At 38.8% G+C, this 18160-nt stretch overlaps 1 protein-coding gene across 1 annotated transcript in view; it reads left to right on the plus strand.

Moving 5' to 3' along the window:
- Positions 1-18160, plus strand: part of syt7b (synaptotagmin VIIb) — a 54878-nt gene that overhangs the window by 27037 nt on the left and 9681 nt on the right. The window contains exons 7-8 of the mRNA XM_035652034.1: positions 1334-1456; positions 17072-17195. Of these exons, the coding sequence (XP_035507927.1) occupies positions 1334-1456; positions 17072-17195 (247 nt within the window). The remainder of the gene's footprint in view (positions 1-1333; positions 1457-17071; positions 17196-18160) is intronic.

Raw genomic sequence — 18160 nt, forward strand, 5'->3', positions numbered from 1 at the left:
TGCCATTTCAATTGCTTCTATTTTTGTCTCTGAAAGAGGTTTTTGCTTTTCTATTTTTATACCTTTATTTTTTCTAGAAAACTGATAACAGAAGATATATCCTTAGAGGCATCAGTGTTTCTCAGCCTTTTTACTAATGATGCTCATTTTCATCAACATATTTCTGTGATGACCATATTTAAAAGTGCATTGCTCTGACTCATGCATACGAAATTAAATGGGTCCATGCTTGTAATAACACACATTGTTCACTGATGCATTATATAACCTCATATATTGTAATGATGAATCAGATGGATGTTTCTAACAGGTTATATATAAAAAGTGGGCTTATAATGAATATCACTTGGATTATTTGACATGTTATGCTATATTATATATAATGTCAGTGTTAAACAACTAAAGAAAGAGTCAGCCCAGCATGTGGGAAATAAATTCATCTGTTTCTACAGAAACTGCTCAGGCTAACAGCATACAGTACGTTAAGTAATCATAGGCACAAAGCATTAACCAAAATGTGAGAATAAGACTTTATTCAAAGGTTGGATGTCTTAGCAAGGTTGAGAAAACTCTTAACCTCAGAGAGTCAATGAAAGGAATGGTAAAGGGAAAAAAAATAGTGTTAAGATCTTTCATTGCACAAAGATCTATTTTCTTTCTGGCCTCTAATGAAGTCTAATTTGCTAATACAAGAAATCAACCAGAAGGATATCACTGATGATGGCAACGGCAGATTATGTTTTCTCATAATATATAACTACCAGCCATAAAATGAAACCATTCTAATATTGGATTACTTGGAAGTTTATTTATACTTGCTTGTAGCCTTTAACATCTTCACACAATGTATGTTAGTGTCAAAATCTGCACATCAGAGGTTATGTTGGATCCAGTTGTACATTTAACATTTTGAGGGGGGCAGAAAGCAAACCTTTGTAGGTTATAGTTTGTATGTGTTATGGTTTGTTGTGCACATACAGTAAACCAACAAAATCAAATGTTTTTAAAGTGTTCAATGTTCTTACAGTAACATTAAATCGGTTATGAGAAACAAAAGTTAAGTACATGGTATATAAAATGGCAAGAAATCCATGCAGCAAAGTGTTACTAAAGTGTTCAATTAAATCTGTACTGTATTCTTAGCTCACTCCAGAGCACACAGATCTGACTGAGATGCACTGCATATTAAAGTGTTGACTGAGCATTTGTTAAAATGAAACGACCTCTCTCCCACTCTCTCGTGCATGAAATGAATGTGTGCTGTGTCACTGCTGTGTGTGTGTCTGTGTCTACATGTGTGGACTTGTGTTGTCTTGTTTGTCTGTGTGTCCAGTGAGGGGAAGATGGTTGTTCTGTCTCTAGCAATCGGGCTGGCCGAACAGGATGACTTTGCCAACCTCCCCGATCTACAGGAAGCACCGGCAAGCAAAGAAAATGATACCACGCCAGAAAAGAGGTAATGACAGAAAGAGAGAGAAGAGTGATGTGGGGAATGTGATTAGTTAGGCACAAAAATTAAACGAGTAGCGGAGGAAGTTGCTTTTCATAGTGGAAAGGTACATAATGATCTAATGACGTGTAATTTAAAGTGTTACAGGACTGTTTATCTCTCTTGTGTTGATAAATCTTAACTGCTATGAAAAGCCACACTGCACATCTCAGTAACACATATTTTTTAAAATTTAAATACATTTGAAGATATATAAAAAGAAAGTGGTTTATGGCAATTAATGTACTGTTTGCCTATGCTCAATGCTTTTTCGTAAATTTGATAGAAACTGTTTCTTTTCACAGACATGTGAAAATAATCAGTAAATAATAAATTATTTTATTCAGATAAAAGCAGCAACAAGAAACAACAAGTGAATTTTGTGTTGAATCTGGCGGTCCCTGTGGACAAAAAATTGTCACGGGTTTTTTTTTGATTGATTCAAAGGGAATCACTGAATGGCATGCATTAAGACAGATGTTATATAGAACATAGCCTTGTATATCTAATTATTAATGTACTTGTGTGCTTATGTAGGTAATATAGATGCATCCTTGTAGGTTTAATATTAAAATGGCTTGATACCTTGGCTGTGCAGGATTTTAGAAATACTGATTCCCTAGATTTCCCCAGAGCGACCCACCCCGTCTAACTAGCCAAATTTATTTATTTATTTAACTACCAGAAATATAATTACATATAATTATACTCTGGTGGAAAAACACAGAAACCGAATTTCAATATGTTCAGTTTAAAGCCTTTGAAAACCCATCACATGTAATCTATTGTTAATGTAATTATATGGAAACTCTTATTTGTGTTATACTGTTAGTTGTTTTTTTATTGATATGGAGAATGGTCTCCTTCATGGCTTATATTCATTGCCCCCACATCCCATGAAACGTGGAATAGCATAAGGACTATGATCCGTTGGTTGCTGTGTTGTAATTTGGGGCAATAGCTTATGTGCCTCTGCTTGATGGTTCCTCTGCCTTCCTAACCGGCTATACATTCCTTTGTTCATTTAATTTTCTCACATTTACAGTATATTTTGCAAATCTCCACATTTTCTTTCCAACTCCACATTTTTGCTCCTTGTGTCCCCTTCTTCTTTTATGTTCTCTGTGATCTTCATCCAGACCTTTGTAAGTCTGCTTGTCTGCAGCTCTTCGCTATGTCATCTGCGAGTCGTAGGCACAGGAGAAGGGCACCCTCATTATTTAGAAGTAAGGTTCCTCACATGAAACACTCATCTAAAAATATGCTAACCTCTCATCTATGAGTGATCTCAGAGCTGCTGTCAGACTAACACAATCTTTCAGTTGGTGAACAAAGGACTAAACTGGCTGCCCTCTCACATCAGTGTTTGAGGGATAAAGTGCTTAACCCACTGTTTTAACACCAGTAGGTTGAGCATGAGCCTGGGTATAATCCCAAATAACACAATGCAGTTTGTTGAGGTTTTTTTTTTTTTTTTTCAGAAATGCTGCTTTTAAATTCCATTAAATTTCTTAAAATGTACAAAGTTTTCTCAAAACCTCTCTGCAGTGCATCCAAGTGTGCTGCTCAAACTAGGTCATCTGTAAATTTTCATCTGTCTCAGAAGAAAAGAGCATATCTTTGGAAAGATACATTTGTCTTGTTTTTCATGTTATTGCAACAATTATGACCTTTTTTCTGCATTTAAAATTAAATTTCAAATGTCTAAGGGTCAGTCAGGGGATGAGAACCAGCTTACCTCTTGTCCTCCCCCATCATACTCTCTCCCACTCACTGTCTAGAGGTCTGTCAAGCACCTAACTCTAATCAAAGCCAGCCAGCGAGCCTCTACCCCGAGGGGTCACGTGGGCCAAGTCGTCTAGTGTCCTTCCACAACTAATAACAGCTCTCTATCATCATCTCTGTCCATCTCTCTCATCCCTCTGTCTCTGTGGTTACCCCGTAAGCTCCCTGCACCCTTCTGCTGGCTTGCTCCCGGCCGTTTTCATTGAGCCCAGCGGACTGAAAACAAGGGAACAGGATGATCCGGCCAAGAATATATGTGACAAGACAAGACACTGTCAGACAGTGAAAGAGAGACAGAAAGAGTGGGAAACCTTTGCTCTCCGCTTTCTAGAGAAATATGCTACAAGATAAAAATAGACGCTCCCATAGAGGTTTGAAATTCTGTTGGTTTATTAATGAAATCAAATACAGCTCGGAGCACAAATATCTACAAACACCAAATCTGATAATAGAGAAATAAAAGGACAAAAGCAAAAGCTGTGTGAGCTCAAATCTATATTTGTTCAGTCAATCCTTCTAAATATGGACAGTAAACAAGCAGACCAAGTGGCACCCTATTCTTATCCAACTGCTTTCACATAGAGATTTATAATTAAAGCTGCATTTACTGATTTTTCAGTCACTTGAGGGCAGCAGAACAAGCTATAAACACAACATTAACGTTGTTATGATGAACATGTTCGCAAACGGTTGCCCATTGACACGAACACCAGAAACATTCCATTTCAGTTGTGTTTGTGTCACCCTGGCGAATCTCCAATACCACTGTTTTTAGCTCTGTTTTTGTTTCCATCAATTCTTGAGAGAAATATTTGCTCCATTGTAGAGGACCCAATGCAAATCTTGTGGGAGTAGGCAGTTTTTACTTTGCTGCTTGCCGGAGTGGGCTGAGTTATCTTGTGCCCATCAGAAGGATGGAGACAGAATCAACAAATGAAATTCAGAGAAAGATTAAGGCAGGTTTTTACAAAGCAACAGCAAAGCAAGGCATGTCTTGCATTTGGAGACATTTCACCTCGAGTTTGGCATTTTGGTTGTCCCATGATTGTTTGTCAGAGCCAGTAGAGGTGACGTACTACGAGATAAGCTGCTTTCATTGGCTTTGCAGTTTCGACTCGTCTGTAGCAGGAAACAATAGCGGTTCGCCTGGACACACACCATCTCATATTGCAGTGCACTCAAATGTGTTTCTAAAACGATTTTAGGTGAGAAATAGGAAACGCAGTAACATAATCTTGTTTTGTATTTGACCAATGCTGCCTAGTTTGACAGTTTGATCTGAGTTTGGACTCACTGAGAATGACTTGTCAGTCACAAGGTTGTCACACTCAAAAGCATACCCTGCTTTATCGTATACTGGACCATAATTTATAAAAATTTACATAATGCTGTATGGAAGAAGACTTGAAACTAGTGATTGAAGCCATAAACTCATCAGAAAACAGGGGTCATTACTCCATTAGAGTGCATGGTATCGTTTTTTTATTGCAGCCAGAGATGCCCCTACCGGTCTTTACATAGAATGCAGGTTTAGGACACTTCTGCATTGGCTTGCTTGCTGCTGCAGGATACTATGTTAATCAAAGCAGTGAGACTGAACAAAAGCACAAAATTTGTGGGCTTTAAACCAAAACAATGAGCCAAAAGAGGCTAAAAGCTCCATAGAGCTGAAGTGAACTGCAGAGCTGGTAATAATCCTTTGTTGGTTAAACATAATAATAATAATAATAATAATAACAATAATAATAATAATACATTTTATTTGTAAAGCACTTTTCCATAAAAGAATCTCAAAGTGCTACAGAAACCAAAACAAACACTAAGACCACTAACGGGCAAATACACATTAAAATCAGTAACAAATAAAAATACAAGTGATAATACATTTTTTAGAAAAACGCTAAAAAGAGGAGTTGAAAGTGCCAGCAGTGCATTAGAAAAAAATTAATGGGACAATTTAAGAAACGCCAGCACTGAACCAAACAAAAGTTTTAAAGTCCCTTTTTTAAAAAGTGTCGCACAGACCTGGGTTTTCGCAGAGTGTTCAGGGAGGGAGTTCCAGACTGAGGGGCGCTGAGGCAGAAAGCTCGGGTCTCCCAATGGTGCGCGAGTCTTGAGCCGGCGGTGATGGAGGAGATTTGTGGCTTTGGGGAACACGGAGTGTTACGGGTGGATGAGTGAGGGCGTAAGGAGTAGGGATGTAACGATAACACTCAATCTCAGATTCGATACGGTTCAAGAAGATTTTTTGTTCCACGATACGATTTTCTCAAGCAAGATTTATTTCAATTTTTTTTAATCAAAAAATGAGCTACAGACCAAATAATGAACCAAATAAATTATCTTTTTTAATGCTCGTAGGAAAAAAAGTCTTAGAGGCCGTGCTTTCTTCTACAGAAAAACTCCCCCTGTATCAAACCAGTTTGTGTCCTCCTTTAAAAAGTGCAACTTACAGTGGTCATCCTTAAACCCCAATCCAAACGCTCCTTGCGTTGTTATTGGTGGAGATGACATGCAAGCTCCTCCGTCAGGGTGGTTTCGCCCCCCTCGTGGCCAATTTCGCTCCCAGGAGTGGCGTAACGTTAGCTTTGCTTCTCAACTGTGGTGCGGCTTAATATAGCCTGCTGCATGTTGCTCGTGTTCGCCGGTATACTGTTACGGCAGTCTTCTTGCACGTATTTACATGCTGTTTTTGGTTTGTCTGTCGCATTTTTCTTCCACCGGGTTGTTATTTGTGTATATATTGGGGAAACCAAAAATTGCCGCCACACCCAGGTGATTTAAAACCCCGCTCGGGCTGTGGGGCATCTCGCTATTTCAAAGTTGGTTGGCCTAACCCTGTCGCCCATGTCTTTCCCTTGCTTCTGTGGCCCCGTACCTACGTAGTGAACGTAAGGTCACGTGACCTTTGAAGCTCGACATCGTGAAGCAATGAATCACCAACCCAGTGACTTTTTTTTTAAGATACCGTAAACCTAGTTCTAAAAAAAAAAAAGAACGATCGTACATCCTACTTCTCTCGCATCCGCGATTCATTTTTTCTGTCAACCGGTGCGAATCGTCACGCATTTGTACCGATTTTTAATCGTGTCACGATGCATCGTTACATCCCCGCAATACCTCAAAGACCTCCTGGTATTGCGGGGCGTTGCTGTAGATGCAAAGGTGTCATAAGTGATCTATTTCACACCAGATCCATTGTTAATATAAAACAATATTGATTACTGCAGCTTTAATGTGTTTTCAGTGGTCACTAATCTATGTCATAGCTGCTATGGAACTTGCAGTCATTGACTTGAATCGTTATTATCTCTTAACACAGTGCTAATGTTTCCCTTGTTGAAAGGAAAATATGCTCACATTAATTAAGAGATGTATGACTGGTGTATTTGTATTGCGGGTTTAGGAATCAGTAGTGATATACAGGCAGACACTGTTGTGGTGGGCACTCAGATGCTGAGAACTCATCAAAGCTTGCGACTTAACACTGAGATATGATCTATTTTTACAACCTGTCACTCACCCGAAACCTAAAACTAAATGCTTGCAGAAGAGCCTGTTAGTCAATGACAGCTGGATTCATGTGCATATATGAGGTGAGGGTGATGTGACAGTAAAATTATCCCTGAACAAATTTACAGAATTCAGTATCAGCATTATCAGTGTGTTGTGTGGTGTGGGAAGTTTTAACGTTAATCTGCGATTTGGAGCAGCAGCAGCTTTAGCCGTTGCCCATAAAAGCTGTCTTGTACTTATTACGAGATAAAATCCCATAAAACACCAATGCAGCTGTGATTACAGTTAATTATATTATTGTCAAAGGACACATTTTGTTTCTTGCTGATCTGATATCTACAGACAAAGGCAGAATTTTCTCACTCTGTGTTAAGTGAAAGGTCCTCTAATCTCTTATGTGGAGCTTCTTGTTATGTAAGTCCGTTTGGGTCACTGTGGTAGACCGGGCAAAGCCCTGCGGTGGACTGGACATAATCACCCACCTGCAGATAACTATGATGGAAGCTCTGAAGCTGTTTGTGTTATTATCATCTCAGAAAGCTGTTGTTGCATGGAGGAGCTGCATCTTAATGAGCTCAGAGATTCACCACACACAGAGAAGCAACAGGGAAATAAATATGAATAAACCCAAAAGAGCTTACTGGCCTCGGCCAACCTCCACTCTGAACATTGAGTTTGTAAAAGCTTTAAAATGTGCAATGGTTTCTGAAATGGGGCATATCGAAGTACATACCAAGAATACATTGTGCCCACACAGTAAATGATGGGACGTTCAAATAGCAGATTGTGGATCACTCTGAATGTTTGGTTTAGAATATAATCCTCTATCACACTTTTTTGCTTTCACAGTTGATAATCATGTCCTTCTAATTAACTGATACAGAGGAATTTGTTGTATTTTCAAGACTGCAGGTGTTTATGATTCATAACCTTTAAATGAGAAATATGCACCATGTTACTACAAAAAATACCCTTGAGAAGGTGGAATCTCCAGTGGGTAAGAAAGAGACAAACCTCACAGACATCATCTTTCGTAAAATGTCACACGAAATAAGAGAGGAATACGTTTCCAAAGTTTAAACTGTCAGGATGAAAAGTAAGCTTTGCACGCTTGTTTACACAGAGATGTGTATATGGAGAATATGTGATGAGTAAAAAATACCAAAAATAAGCTCCCACACTGTCAACACAAGCTACATTTTGATTAAACAACCTTTTTCACTGCAATACTTGCTTGATGATGCAGTTTACTCTTCCCTTTTCGCTGGTATGTAATGTTTCTTCTTATTGTTTCTAGGTATTTACCAAAATTATTGATTATGTTTTGTTTTCTTTAAAATCTTGTCCTTTCCTGCCCCTTTCCATGTTCTATTTTCTATATTATTTTGGATAATTGATTGCTTGGTCACTATGAATGATTGATAATTCTTTTGATGTACATACTGTATCTATTACTATACATCTATTGCGGCTTGCAGTAAATGGATATACAGGCTAAATGCCTGGTGATGGTTGTTTGAAAGAAATCAAGCTATTTAAAGGTGCACTAATCAATAATTTCATATTGACAGTGGATTAAATTATTATGTGTAACATCTAAAGGGTCATTATAGTGACAATCCTACAGATAATTATGACCGGTTCCTCGCAGCTCTATGGAGAATTTTAGCTTCATTTCAGCTGTTTTCAAATAAAAAGCTGTAATAAACCCATTTTACACTACCTGACAAACAAATAGCAGACAGAGGAAGTTAGCGACTAGCTAGTGATCATAGTGGAGCACTTAGCAGCTAATGAAACAGATAATTCTCTCACAAGTTGGTGAAGACCGATTTACCTTTTACTTACATCCCCTGGGTGGATAGAAACACAACTGCAAATGAACTGTTTGCTAACACATTCTTTATAAGGTGATAATTAAAATAAGTCAAAGTTGTGTTAATAACTTGATCCACTGCTATCTAGTGGCCACAAAAAATTAATGAATACCCCTTTTACAAAATTACTGTTAGTGCGGCGTGCACAGGAGCTTGTTTTCGAACATTTTTAGTATTAGATTGTCATTTGGAGACGACTTTAACAAGCACTTAAAGATTAACAGTGCATTACATTTGATGGTTGCTTTTTTTAATAGTTTGTACATTGTTGGTATGGGTGGCCTCGGTGGGAATCAGACTTCTAATTTTGGTAGCAGTAATGTTATACAGAACTAGCTGAGTTGCACAATGCCTGACGGTACAGTATTAATCAAGCAGGAAGTTGTTGCCACCCCTTATCAGCTGGCATATCTGACTTTTTCGATTGTTTGTCTGAGCCAGCAATCACAGAGAGTCAAGCCTCCTAATGACTCTCCAGGCCGGCCACTGGTCCCTGTGGCAGCCTGTGGAGCCGGCAGTGGCCCAGGAGAAAAGATGATTGGAAAGAAAAAGCGATGTAGGTCAGCACAAACGAGGCATCTTTTTAAAAAAACCTGTCAGATCCAAGTCTGGAGCTCATTCACCATTTCCCTGGTTGCTGCTCGTGGCTACGAGCAGGGAGCTGATTTAAGAGAGCCCATGAAAGGAAAGTGAGGGGGACGTCAGAGCAAAGGTGACAGTGAGTGGTGAAAGGAAAAAAAAACAGTGTTCTTGAAGTCTTTTAACAAATGTTATTGACTTTTATCTCTAATTTTGAAAAGGATATGACGTGACTACAGTTTATTTATGCACAGAGTGTAATTTACAAAAGCAGCAACTCCCAGTGATGAATCTCATGAACAAGGCAGCAGAAGTCTATTCAAAGAGCATCAAACCAGTTGAACACTGCAGATGGCTCCATTAGTTGTATTAGCCTGCGTGTTGAGGGGGGCGGTGGCCAAGTGATTTGTACCTGTTGGTGGGGAGCGCTGAGTGGGCTGACACTGGAGCCTGGGCCTCATCCATCATGGGACATGGGACCTATATTGTGTTTCATGGTCTCCTAGGGCTAGTGTATGATCAGCAAGACCCAGATACAGTATGTTTATGGAGACACACTTCCCATCTAGGCCCTGTCGGTAACCCTCATCCCTCATGTTCTCACCCGTCCATCCATTTTCCCTCCCTCGCCCTCTGATTCCCATTCCTCTTCCCATCCCCTCATCAATTTCCTCTCTACCCATCTGTAGCTCTCATTTCGTTTCTCAACAAGACTTTTTCTCCTCATCTCTCCTTCATTCCCTCTCTACCTCTGCTCTCTGTCTCAATCTCTCCTCCACGCTTTGTTTAATTGCATCTATTAAACCTCTTTTTCTTAGTGTTTCTCCTTCGTCTTTCTCCTTTTTTTCCTTTTCTCCTTTTTTCCACTATCTGCTTTTTCATCTAATCTACCCTTTCCCGAGGGTGTTGACTGGCGTTGTGACGGGATGATGTCAGAGCAGCGCTTCTCTGTCAGTGGAGATGACTGTCAGCTTGACCAGACTCATTGCTGAACATTAGAAAATGGAATGAGATTCTCTTGTGGACAGTTTTCATGCATTGGTATACAGTATATTTGCTCGCATGAGCTCTTTATAACATCCCTAGATCACCTTCAAATATCTGTAATAGTTGCAAGTGTTCACATGTAAGGTTGATAAAAGTCAATTTTATTTTATATTGTTTTCTCACATGAAGCTAGCAATAAAAAAAAATGCAATAAATCTTTGTCACTTTATAATATATCTCATATCCTAAGGCAGGTTAATTTAATTATTTTGCTATGAATTCTAGAGAATGATAACTGAAACTGATAGAGGGTAATATACCAACAGAAATAGCTTTTTTAAATGAGCTCTCTGGTGCACTTTCTATTACAGGTCGAGTTGTTGTCCGGGTGCTCGCACACAGTGGACAGCTGGAAGCACTATCAGAATAAATTTTTAGCAAATTCTTACACACATAAAACAGTGAACAATCTTCTCATTCAACTCTGTCTCTTAGAAATTACATTTCCACACTACTAATTTGTTTTGACACAATAAATGTTATTGCTGCTTGGATTATCTTCACTGTAATGTGTTTGTCCAGGGAAAGAAATGTTAGTTTTTTTTTGCCACAGTCAGGGTGGATGATGCGAGTTGAAAGCACAGGACTTTGATTCTGTAGACAGCTTATATCAAACTTACAGTCAGACTTCAGAGAAACATCTAAATTCATACGTTGCACAAAGCTGTTTTTAGTTTTTAGTAAACTAGTTTACAAAGCAACCACATCAAACTGCTCAGCTCTTTTCACTTAAGCAAAACATGTTTAAACCATGAAAAGTTGTATCATGCTTCCATTGCTAAGAGTGAGATGTTGAAGAGAAACAATTAAAATATTTTGTCAGCAAACATTTTGCTGATATCTTCAGTTTCTTACCAAAACAGTGTGTGTTAGTGTGTATAGACATAATTTCTGAGAGTTAAGGTTATCTTTGCACTAGTGCAAACAGGTGAAGATGTTTTTTGTCAAATAATTGAAAGAATCTGATTTATTTCTCTAACATATAATTAAAACACTACTCAAATGCAATATTCTATCCAAATGAAACATAAGTATACATAAACATAATGTAGTGAAGTGCTTTGAATGGATGATCGAAGAGAGATAATTTAAGACTGAATGTTCTAATCCTAAGAGATTGCCAAGCATTTGACATTGTTTTTATTCCCATCAGTTTTCACACCTCAGATTGGTTATATTTAGAAAATAAGATCTCCATGTCTGCTTTATATAGTTTGTGTACAGACACTTAACCATCGCTAAGCAGAGAAATGGCAGCTAGATGTGCGTGCAGAACAGACATTCCATTGTATCCTGTGTCATTTGAGGAGTGCCTGCTCTGAATCTTTTTGTTTTTCTTTTCTTATTTTTTTCTTGATCCAGTCGCTTCTCTTGTAATTACTGACATCATATACTTTTATCAAAGCTGGGTGAGTGAAGCATGCACTTTTCATTTATTCAGTCTTTCTTAATCAGTGCTAAACAGACTTTCCAACAGACAATACACATGTGACACAGGGTGAGATAAGATATCTCTGCATTGTCCCCTGGGATGTAACAACCTGCTTTGTTCAATTACACAGAAGATGGCTTACACCTCAGTCCCAGATTGAGGCCATAAGGTCAAAAGTCAGGGTTTTGAGTTTCAACGCGTCAGATTGAAGTGGTCGTTCTCCAGGGACATTGCCCTCAACCTCCAGGAAGATTGCATGTGTGTGTGTGCTCATTAGCTTTGTTTGCTGGTAGTTAATTTGCTTGTGAGATCAGAACTCGTTTCAGTCTGATGATCCAAACTGTTTTATTAACTGGGGAAAATGCAACTCCATAGTTGCTTATTTCTGTCATTGCCTGTTCATGGGTGGAGGTTGTTCTGCTTTTTTTTTTTTTGGCATTTATGAATCAGCCATTTTCAGCTTGAGTTCACACATACCCAGTGGTATGTGCTGTGGTGTGTTTGCAGGGTCACAGGGGGTCGGAGAAGTGTAGGTATGAGGGAAGTCAAATAGTTCCAGTAGTGTGTTTCAAAGGCTTTCTAAATGTTTAGTCCCTTTGCCCTGTGGGCTTTTTGCTATTTTCAATATATGCCCCTCTCTGTGGATTGGATTCTTGGATTTTACTGCCCTCTTTTGAAGCCTCCCTGTTACCATGGTTACTGCAACCCCAAGTAAAATGCATGATGGTAGTGAGTACAACCTTAAGTGGGAGCACACATTTCAGTAGTCATGGTTACAACAACCTCTAAAGAATGAATTATGTAACCGGTGTTGTGTTTTAGACGAGATAGTCACTAGCTGGCAGAAAAGGGGGCAACTCATAGCTACAGATATTTGTTTCTTGTGTTTGGGAAGATTCCAAAGTTTATCATATGATATATAAATATCATGATACACGTACACTAATTTTTACTTTCTAAAAATTGCAACACTTCTGAGTTTATGTTGTAGTTGTGTCAGTCACAATAACTGGAGTCAGAAGAATTTAGTTGTTTTATACAGAATAATTCCTTCTTCTCTTTTCTTAGTGATACATATAGGAGTATAACACGTCTCATAATTGTCTTTATATCTCTGGACAAAAAGCTAATTTGAGGATGTAGATTTGAGATATTATGCAACGTGAGTGTGTGTGTGTGTGTGTGTGTGTATATTTGATAGTGAGTAAATATGTATATTTACACACATGAATAAACTCACTTCTCTACCACACCCAATTGCTCCATGTCCCCCAGGCTGCTGCCGTGTCGACAGTCGTGATTCGAGGACGCTCTGTGCAGCAGCAGGTCTTTATTTTCCTTTCATGTCACGAAACATTATTCTATAGTGACCATGACAAGCAGACGCCACAACTGTACTTGTCCTTTAGTGTATAAGTATGCTCATTTGTCTCCATTAAAGGTGTATTTTTCCCCAAAAACAAACTGGTAAAAACTGGTAAAAAAAAAAAAAAGGAAAAGAAAAGAAAAGAGGGTGTTTTGATCATTTTGGTTCATTTAATTTACAACTTTTTCACTTACAAAACTGCTGACACATTTCTGCATGAAACCTTTGTCAGAGCATATGACAATTAACTCTCTTTGTAAATGATGCGTCGAGCAAACAACAGAACAATTGCACTTGTACACCTGCAAGAAGATTCTCAATGCAGGAGAAAAACAGAGAAATTGAAGAAAAAAGAGAAAAAGATTACATAAAATTAAAAAATTGTTTTGGGGAAACAAATAGCTGTCCTTTTCAGAGCTGAGCCACCTAACTAGAAGTGCACCTGTTTCCTCTTATGAATTCATTGCCTCTTTTAAAATAAGACAGGATGTCATCATATTTTCACAAATTTGTTTTAATTTGGCTAGTTCATGTTTGTGGTTTCATCTTCTGCTTGTTAAATGTATGAGTTGACACTGACTAGTCTGGTGTACACATGCTATGTTTTTAGTTGATAAATTAGGTCATCAACCTGAAGCTTTGATTTGCTTCCTATTACTGTAATAAAACTCTCTCTAGCTTTCATTTTCTACTTTATGACAAATGTCGTTTTTAGATCTCCATCTGGTTAACTGCCTGTCTGCCTGTGTCGTCTGTCTGGGTCTCTCAAGTACGATAGAAAGGGAAGATTTACAGTATTTGGTCTATTCATTTATTGTCCAACAAACTTCTTTCTGGTTACTTTTACTGGCACAACTGACAGCCTTTGACTTTATACTGCATTAAATTTATGCAAATGTTATAAAAACAGTCAGACTTTCTGGTTGGCTCAGGGCCAGCATTAACTACAACAGTTTTTATATGCGCTGTGTTAAGGTATTGCATGTGCTCTGCATGGCTGAGGTGATTTATAGCCAAATATTCACAGCAGCACAGTAGAATGAAATGCAGATCTCCATTGTGAATAATGGAGAAAATTCCCAGCTGTGTTTATGTAAGGTTGATTGTTTGAGATTCATGTGGTCTGGTGTGTTGGGTGTTGATTTACTAGGGTTCAGTGGGCTGTCATTGAGCCAACCCCTCCTACAAGTAAGCGTTTATAGAGTCTTTGGATAGAGACCCAGCTGACAGGCATATATTATGTGCTCTATAGTCAAAGTGGGAAATGTCTCTAAGGAGTCATGTTAAAGGCTTGTTTAGGGGTGGGAGGTGACATGTGAAACAATTTATTCTCATCTTAAGAGCTTTTTAAATACAAAAGTTTTACACTTCAGGTGGTTGCTCTTACACTATAAAACCTGGAAGATAAACAACCAATCAGGCGCAACCATTGAGAAATGTGTAATTTTTCAGACAACCAACCGGCTTTCTGGAAGAAAGACACATTATCTAAAATGTTGTGGCTTTCTTTTTAAAACGATCCACTATAATAGTCACAATTTTTAGTGAAGGGGCTAAATGAGATAAACCAGTGGGTCCTTGAACACAGAACATCACAGTACAGGTGGGAGTCAAGTCAGTGGCACAGCCAGGTGTGATGTGCATGACTGCCATGTGTTATGTAATTATTTTAAGATATAACACATAGTTCCCAGATGTGTCAGGGGCTGATATTAGGGGCTGTAATTGAACATTTTCTCTCTCTGCGTACATCAGATTGGCCTCTCTGCATTTAAGTTTCTTTTTTTCTTCTTTCTCAGCAGATACATTAAATAATAAGCTGTATTTGGCTGGCCTCTGAAACAAAACCATTGAACTTTGAATTACGTCTGGGCTGCATTGTTGGTGCTCTGACCTGCAGATCACAGGAAATAAACGCAGAGCGACGAATCAATTATTTTCTCTTCCACACCATATCCTTTTCTCCTCCTCTCTGTGTTTCTCTGGTTCACTCTCCCTTGTCTCTTTGCTGTACAAACCCTGTCCATCTCTCACCCCTCCTTCCCCAGCCTCCTTCTATTTTGTTTACCCATGTAACGTGTCAGTTTGCTTCCTTTCTCTACTTTAGAGCATCCGACTCTTTACCCAAAACCAAATCTGGTCTGTTTTGTTTCCAGGCTTTTATCTTGTCTCTCTGCTCTCAGTTTCTCTTTCAGCTAATGCTTGTGTGTGTTTTTGTGTGTGTCTGGAGATGTCTCAGTCTCACATTAATTTGAGTCAGTAACCTCACTTTGTTCATTCTATTAATCCTCTAAGTCTTAACAAAGACAAATCCTCTCCTTCACTTTTTCTCAACCTCTGTGCACAGATAAATCTTCAAATGTATCTTTCCTTTTCGGATCATCTTTCCCACAATACCTTCATCTAATCTCACTCCTGCTTTTACCTTTGTGTTTTACAGCTCACCTGCTCCCTCGCTCACTATTTCTGTCTCTCTGAGTCCTTCTGTTTTTTCTCCCGGATCGTCTCTCTCACAGCGATAAGTGCTCATTAGTCTTATTTGTCAATATGCCTAGACGGGTATCAGATCTTTGTATTCAGCCTGTTTAGCAAATTATTTCATAATGTGAACCAGGAGAAAAAGGTACCCTTTACTAATTTTATGTTTTCTTTTTCTATATATTTTTCTCTTCTTAAGGGATCATCAGTCAGATGTTTTATTGTTTATTTTCTAAAGGTCTTGTTCTGTATTGGTTTTGGTTGATGGCATAGTTATGTGCATGGGCACTAAGAGTATGTGAAGTGATAGGTGGTGATGGACAAAGTTTCAAATAAATATATGTTTAGCTTGGGGGTATGTTTGATATAATTATATTCAAACATTGCAAGAAATAGTTTAGATGACTGTAACTTTCTTTAATGCAATACTATTGCAGTACACAGCTGCAAGGCTCACTACAGCGATTGTTGCTTGAGAGACATAAACTACATGATCAAAAGTATGTGAACACTGCAACATTACACTCAGATGTAACTGCTGAACAACTTGATCCCAAAGCTATGGACATTAAAGTGATAGTTTGCCATTTTGGGAAATTCTTACCAAGAGTAAGAGACTGAAGAAATGAGGAGATTGATACCGCTCCATGTTTGTCTGGTAAATATGAAGCTATTGCCAGAACCCTGTTAGCGTAGACTGGAGACAGTGGGGAAACAGCAGTTGCCAGGCAGGCAAACAGTGGAGGCTTTGTACAGATGAAAATGGCCAAGTGTAATGTGTAAATTAGTGAGCCTTCCTGATAGACAGATTCTGTTACATTTGGACAGAGCTTGGCTTACTGTTTCCCCAAGTTTCTAGTCTTAAAGCTAAGCTAAGCTAACTGACTGCTACATAATTAGTGTACATACCTGAAAGTGCACACTGATCTTCTCATCTACATCTCAACAAGAATCAGATGGTCACAGCCTAGCTAGGAATGGCAAACTAGGAAAAAAGGGCCTAGCTATACTTTCGACTACCTCCCTCCAGAGTCTCCCATGATTGCCTCCATTTTTATGGGAAGGCTCCCACAACATGTTGGAACCAGGTTGCTCCCATTCAGCCACAATAGTATTACAGAGGTCAGGCACTGATTTTAGGCACTGATGTTATTCCATAAGGAAGCTGGGCCTTATTGACCATTGGTGTTCCAGTTCATCCCAAAAGTGTTGGATGGGGTTGGGGTCAGGTTCCTCCACACCAAACTTGGGAAAAGCATTTCTTTTATAGACAGCTCCTTGTTTGCAGGGGCAATGGACCTTCCCCAGACCATTGCCACAAAATTGTAAGCACACTTTTGGTTTAAATATCATTGTATGCTGTAGCATGAAGATTATTCTTTCACTGGAACTGAAAAAACGTCCCCACACCAAAAGTACACAGAAGTATGTGGACAACAGTGCTGAATATGAACTTATTATAACTTATGGTAACATGCGTGTGTTTGTGTCATTTTTAACAGAACTCCAGGTAACAAACCAGGCAGCAGCCCCAGAGGTCAGACCCCAGACGAGACCGGACGCCGTCACGATGCCAACTCCTCTGTGTCTGACTTAGCCAATTCAGTCACCAGTGACATGCTCATGGTAACACACAATATCAACACAGTATGTCTGTAGCCCCATGAGACACATTTTATTGATACGCCACTAACTCATCTGTGGTCTGTCTCTTTTCCGCATTGCTGAACTCATCTATATTAAGAGGAGGAGGACTGCTGTCAGCAAAGCCTTTTAAATCATAATAAATGAGATGGCTGAAAGACTTGAATGGGGCTTTCAGATCGTCTTTCCTAATCTAAGATAAAAGTTACATGCAGGCCTTGAGACAAAGAAGTGGAAGATAAGTCGAGGGGGGTAGATGAAATAATAAAAAAACCCTCTAAATTAGACATTAACTTATTGGTAATTAATTAGCATTGTAAACATTGTTTCAGGTTACATTAGACTATGTTGAATTTAGCTCCTGTTTATGTTTGCTTAGTTTTTAACACATAGCAACTAATTCTCTTGTTTCATGCAATTTGAATGTTTGACAGTTCTTTTTTGACATTGTAAACAGTTGACAAAACAATTTCCACTCAAGGTCCACTTGCTTTTTCAGTTTTCTCAATATTCATGGAAATTAAGCATTAGTTCAGGCAGAGCACTGTAGTCGTAGTGGCATCAGCTGTTTAATACATGCTTCACAGTGTCTCATTTACAGCTACGTGGCCTGCGTGGCAAGTTACAGCGCAGCTTTTATAACCTTACACTTATAACTCCTACTCTGCTGATACGCTAATGCAAACAATGTTTATTGTCACAGCTCCCTGCTTCACCCCAAGCTCAAGATTTATGATCATATTCTTTGAGAATATTTAAGAATTATGAAAAAGCAGAGCCTTTTCTACCAGTTCAGTCAGCCAACTCACGTTTAGTACAGCATATTTAGATTTTGGCGTCTAGGCTCTGACCTCATCACTCCCCGCAGATATGTTTACATAGAGATATTGGGGAGTGATGCGCAAATACCTTAACCCCCAGTCGGAGCCTACAGGTGGATGCTGGGG

This window comes from Morone saxatilis, unplaced genomic scaffold (genome assembly GCF_004916995.1).
Source record: "Morone saxatilis isolate NCDOM2014 unplaced genomic scaffold, NCSU_SB_2.0 Contig11, whole genome shotgun sequence".
NCBI classification, from domain to species: domain Eukaryota; kingdom Metazoa; phylum Chordata; class Actinopteri; family Moronidae; genus Morone; species Morone saxatilis.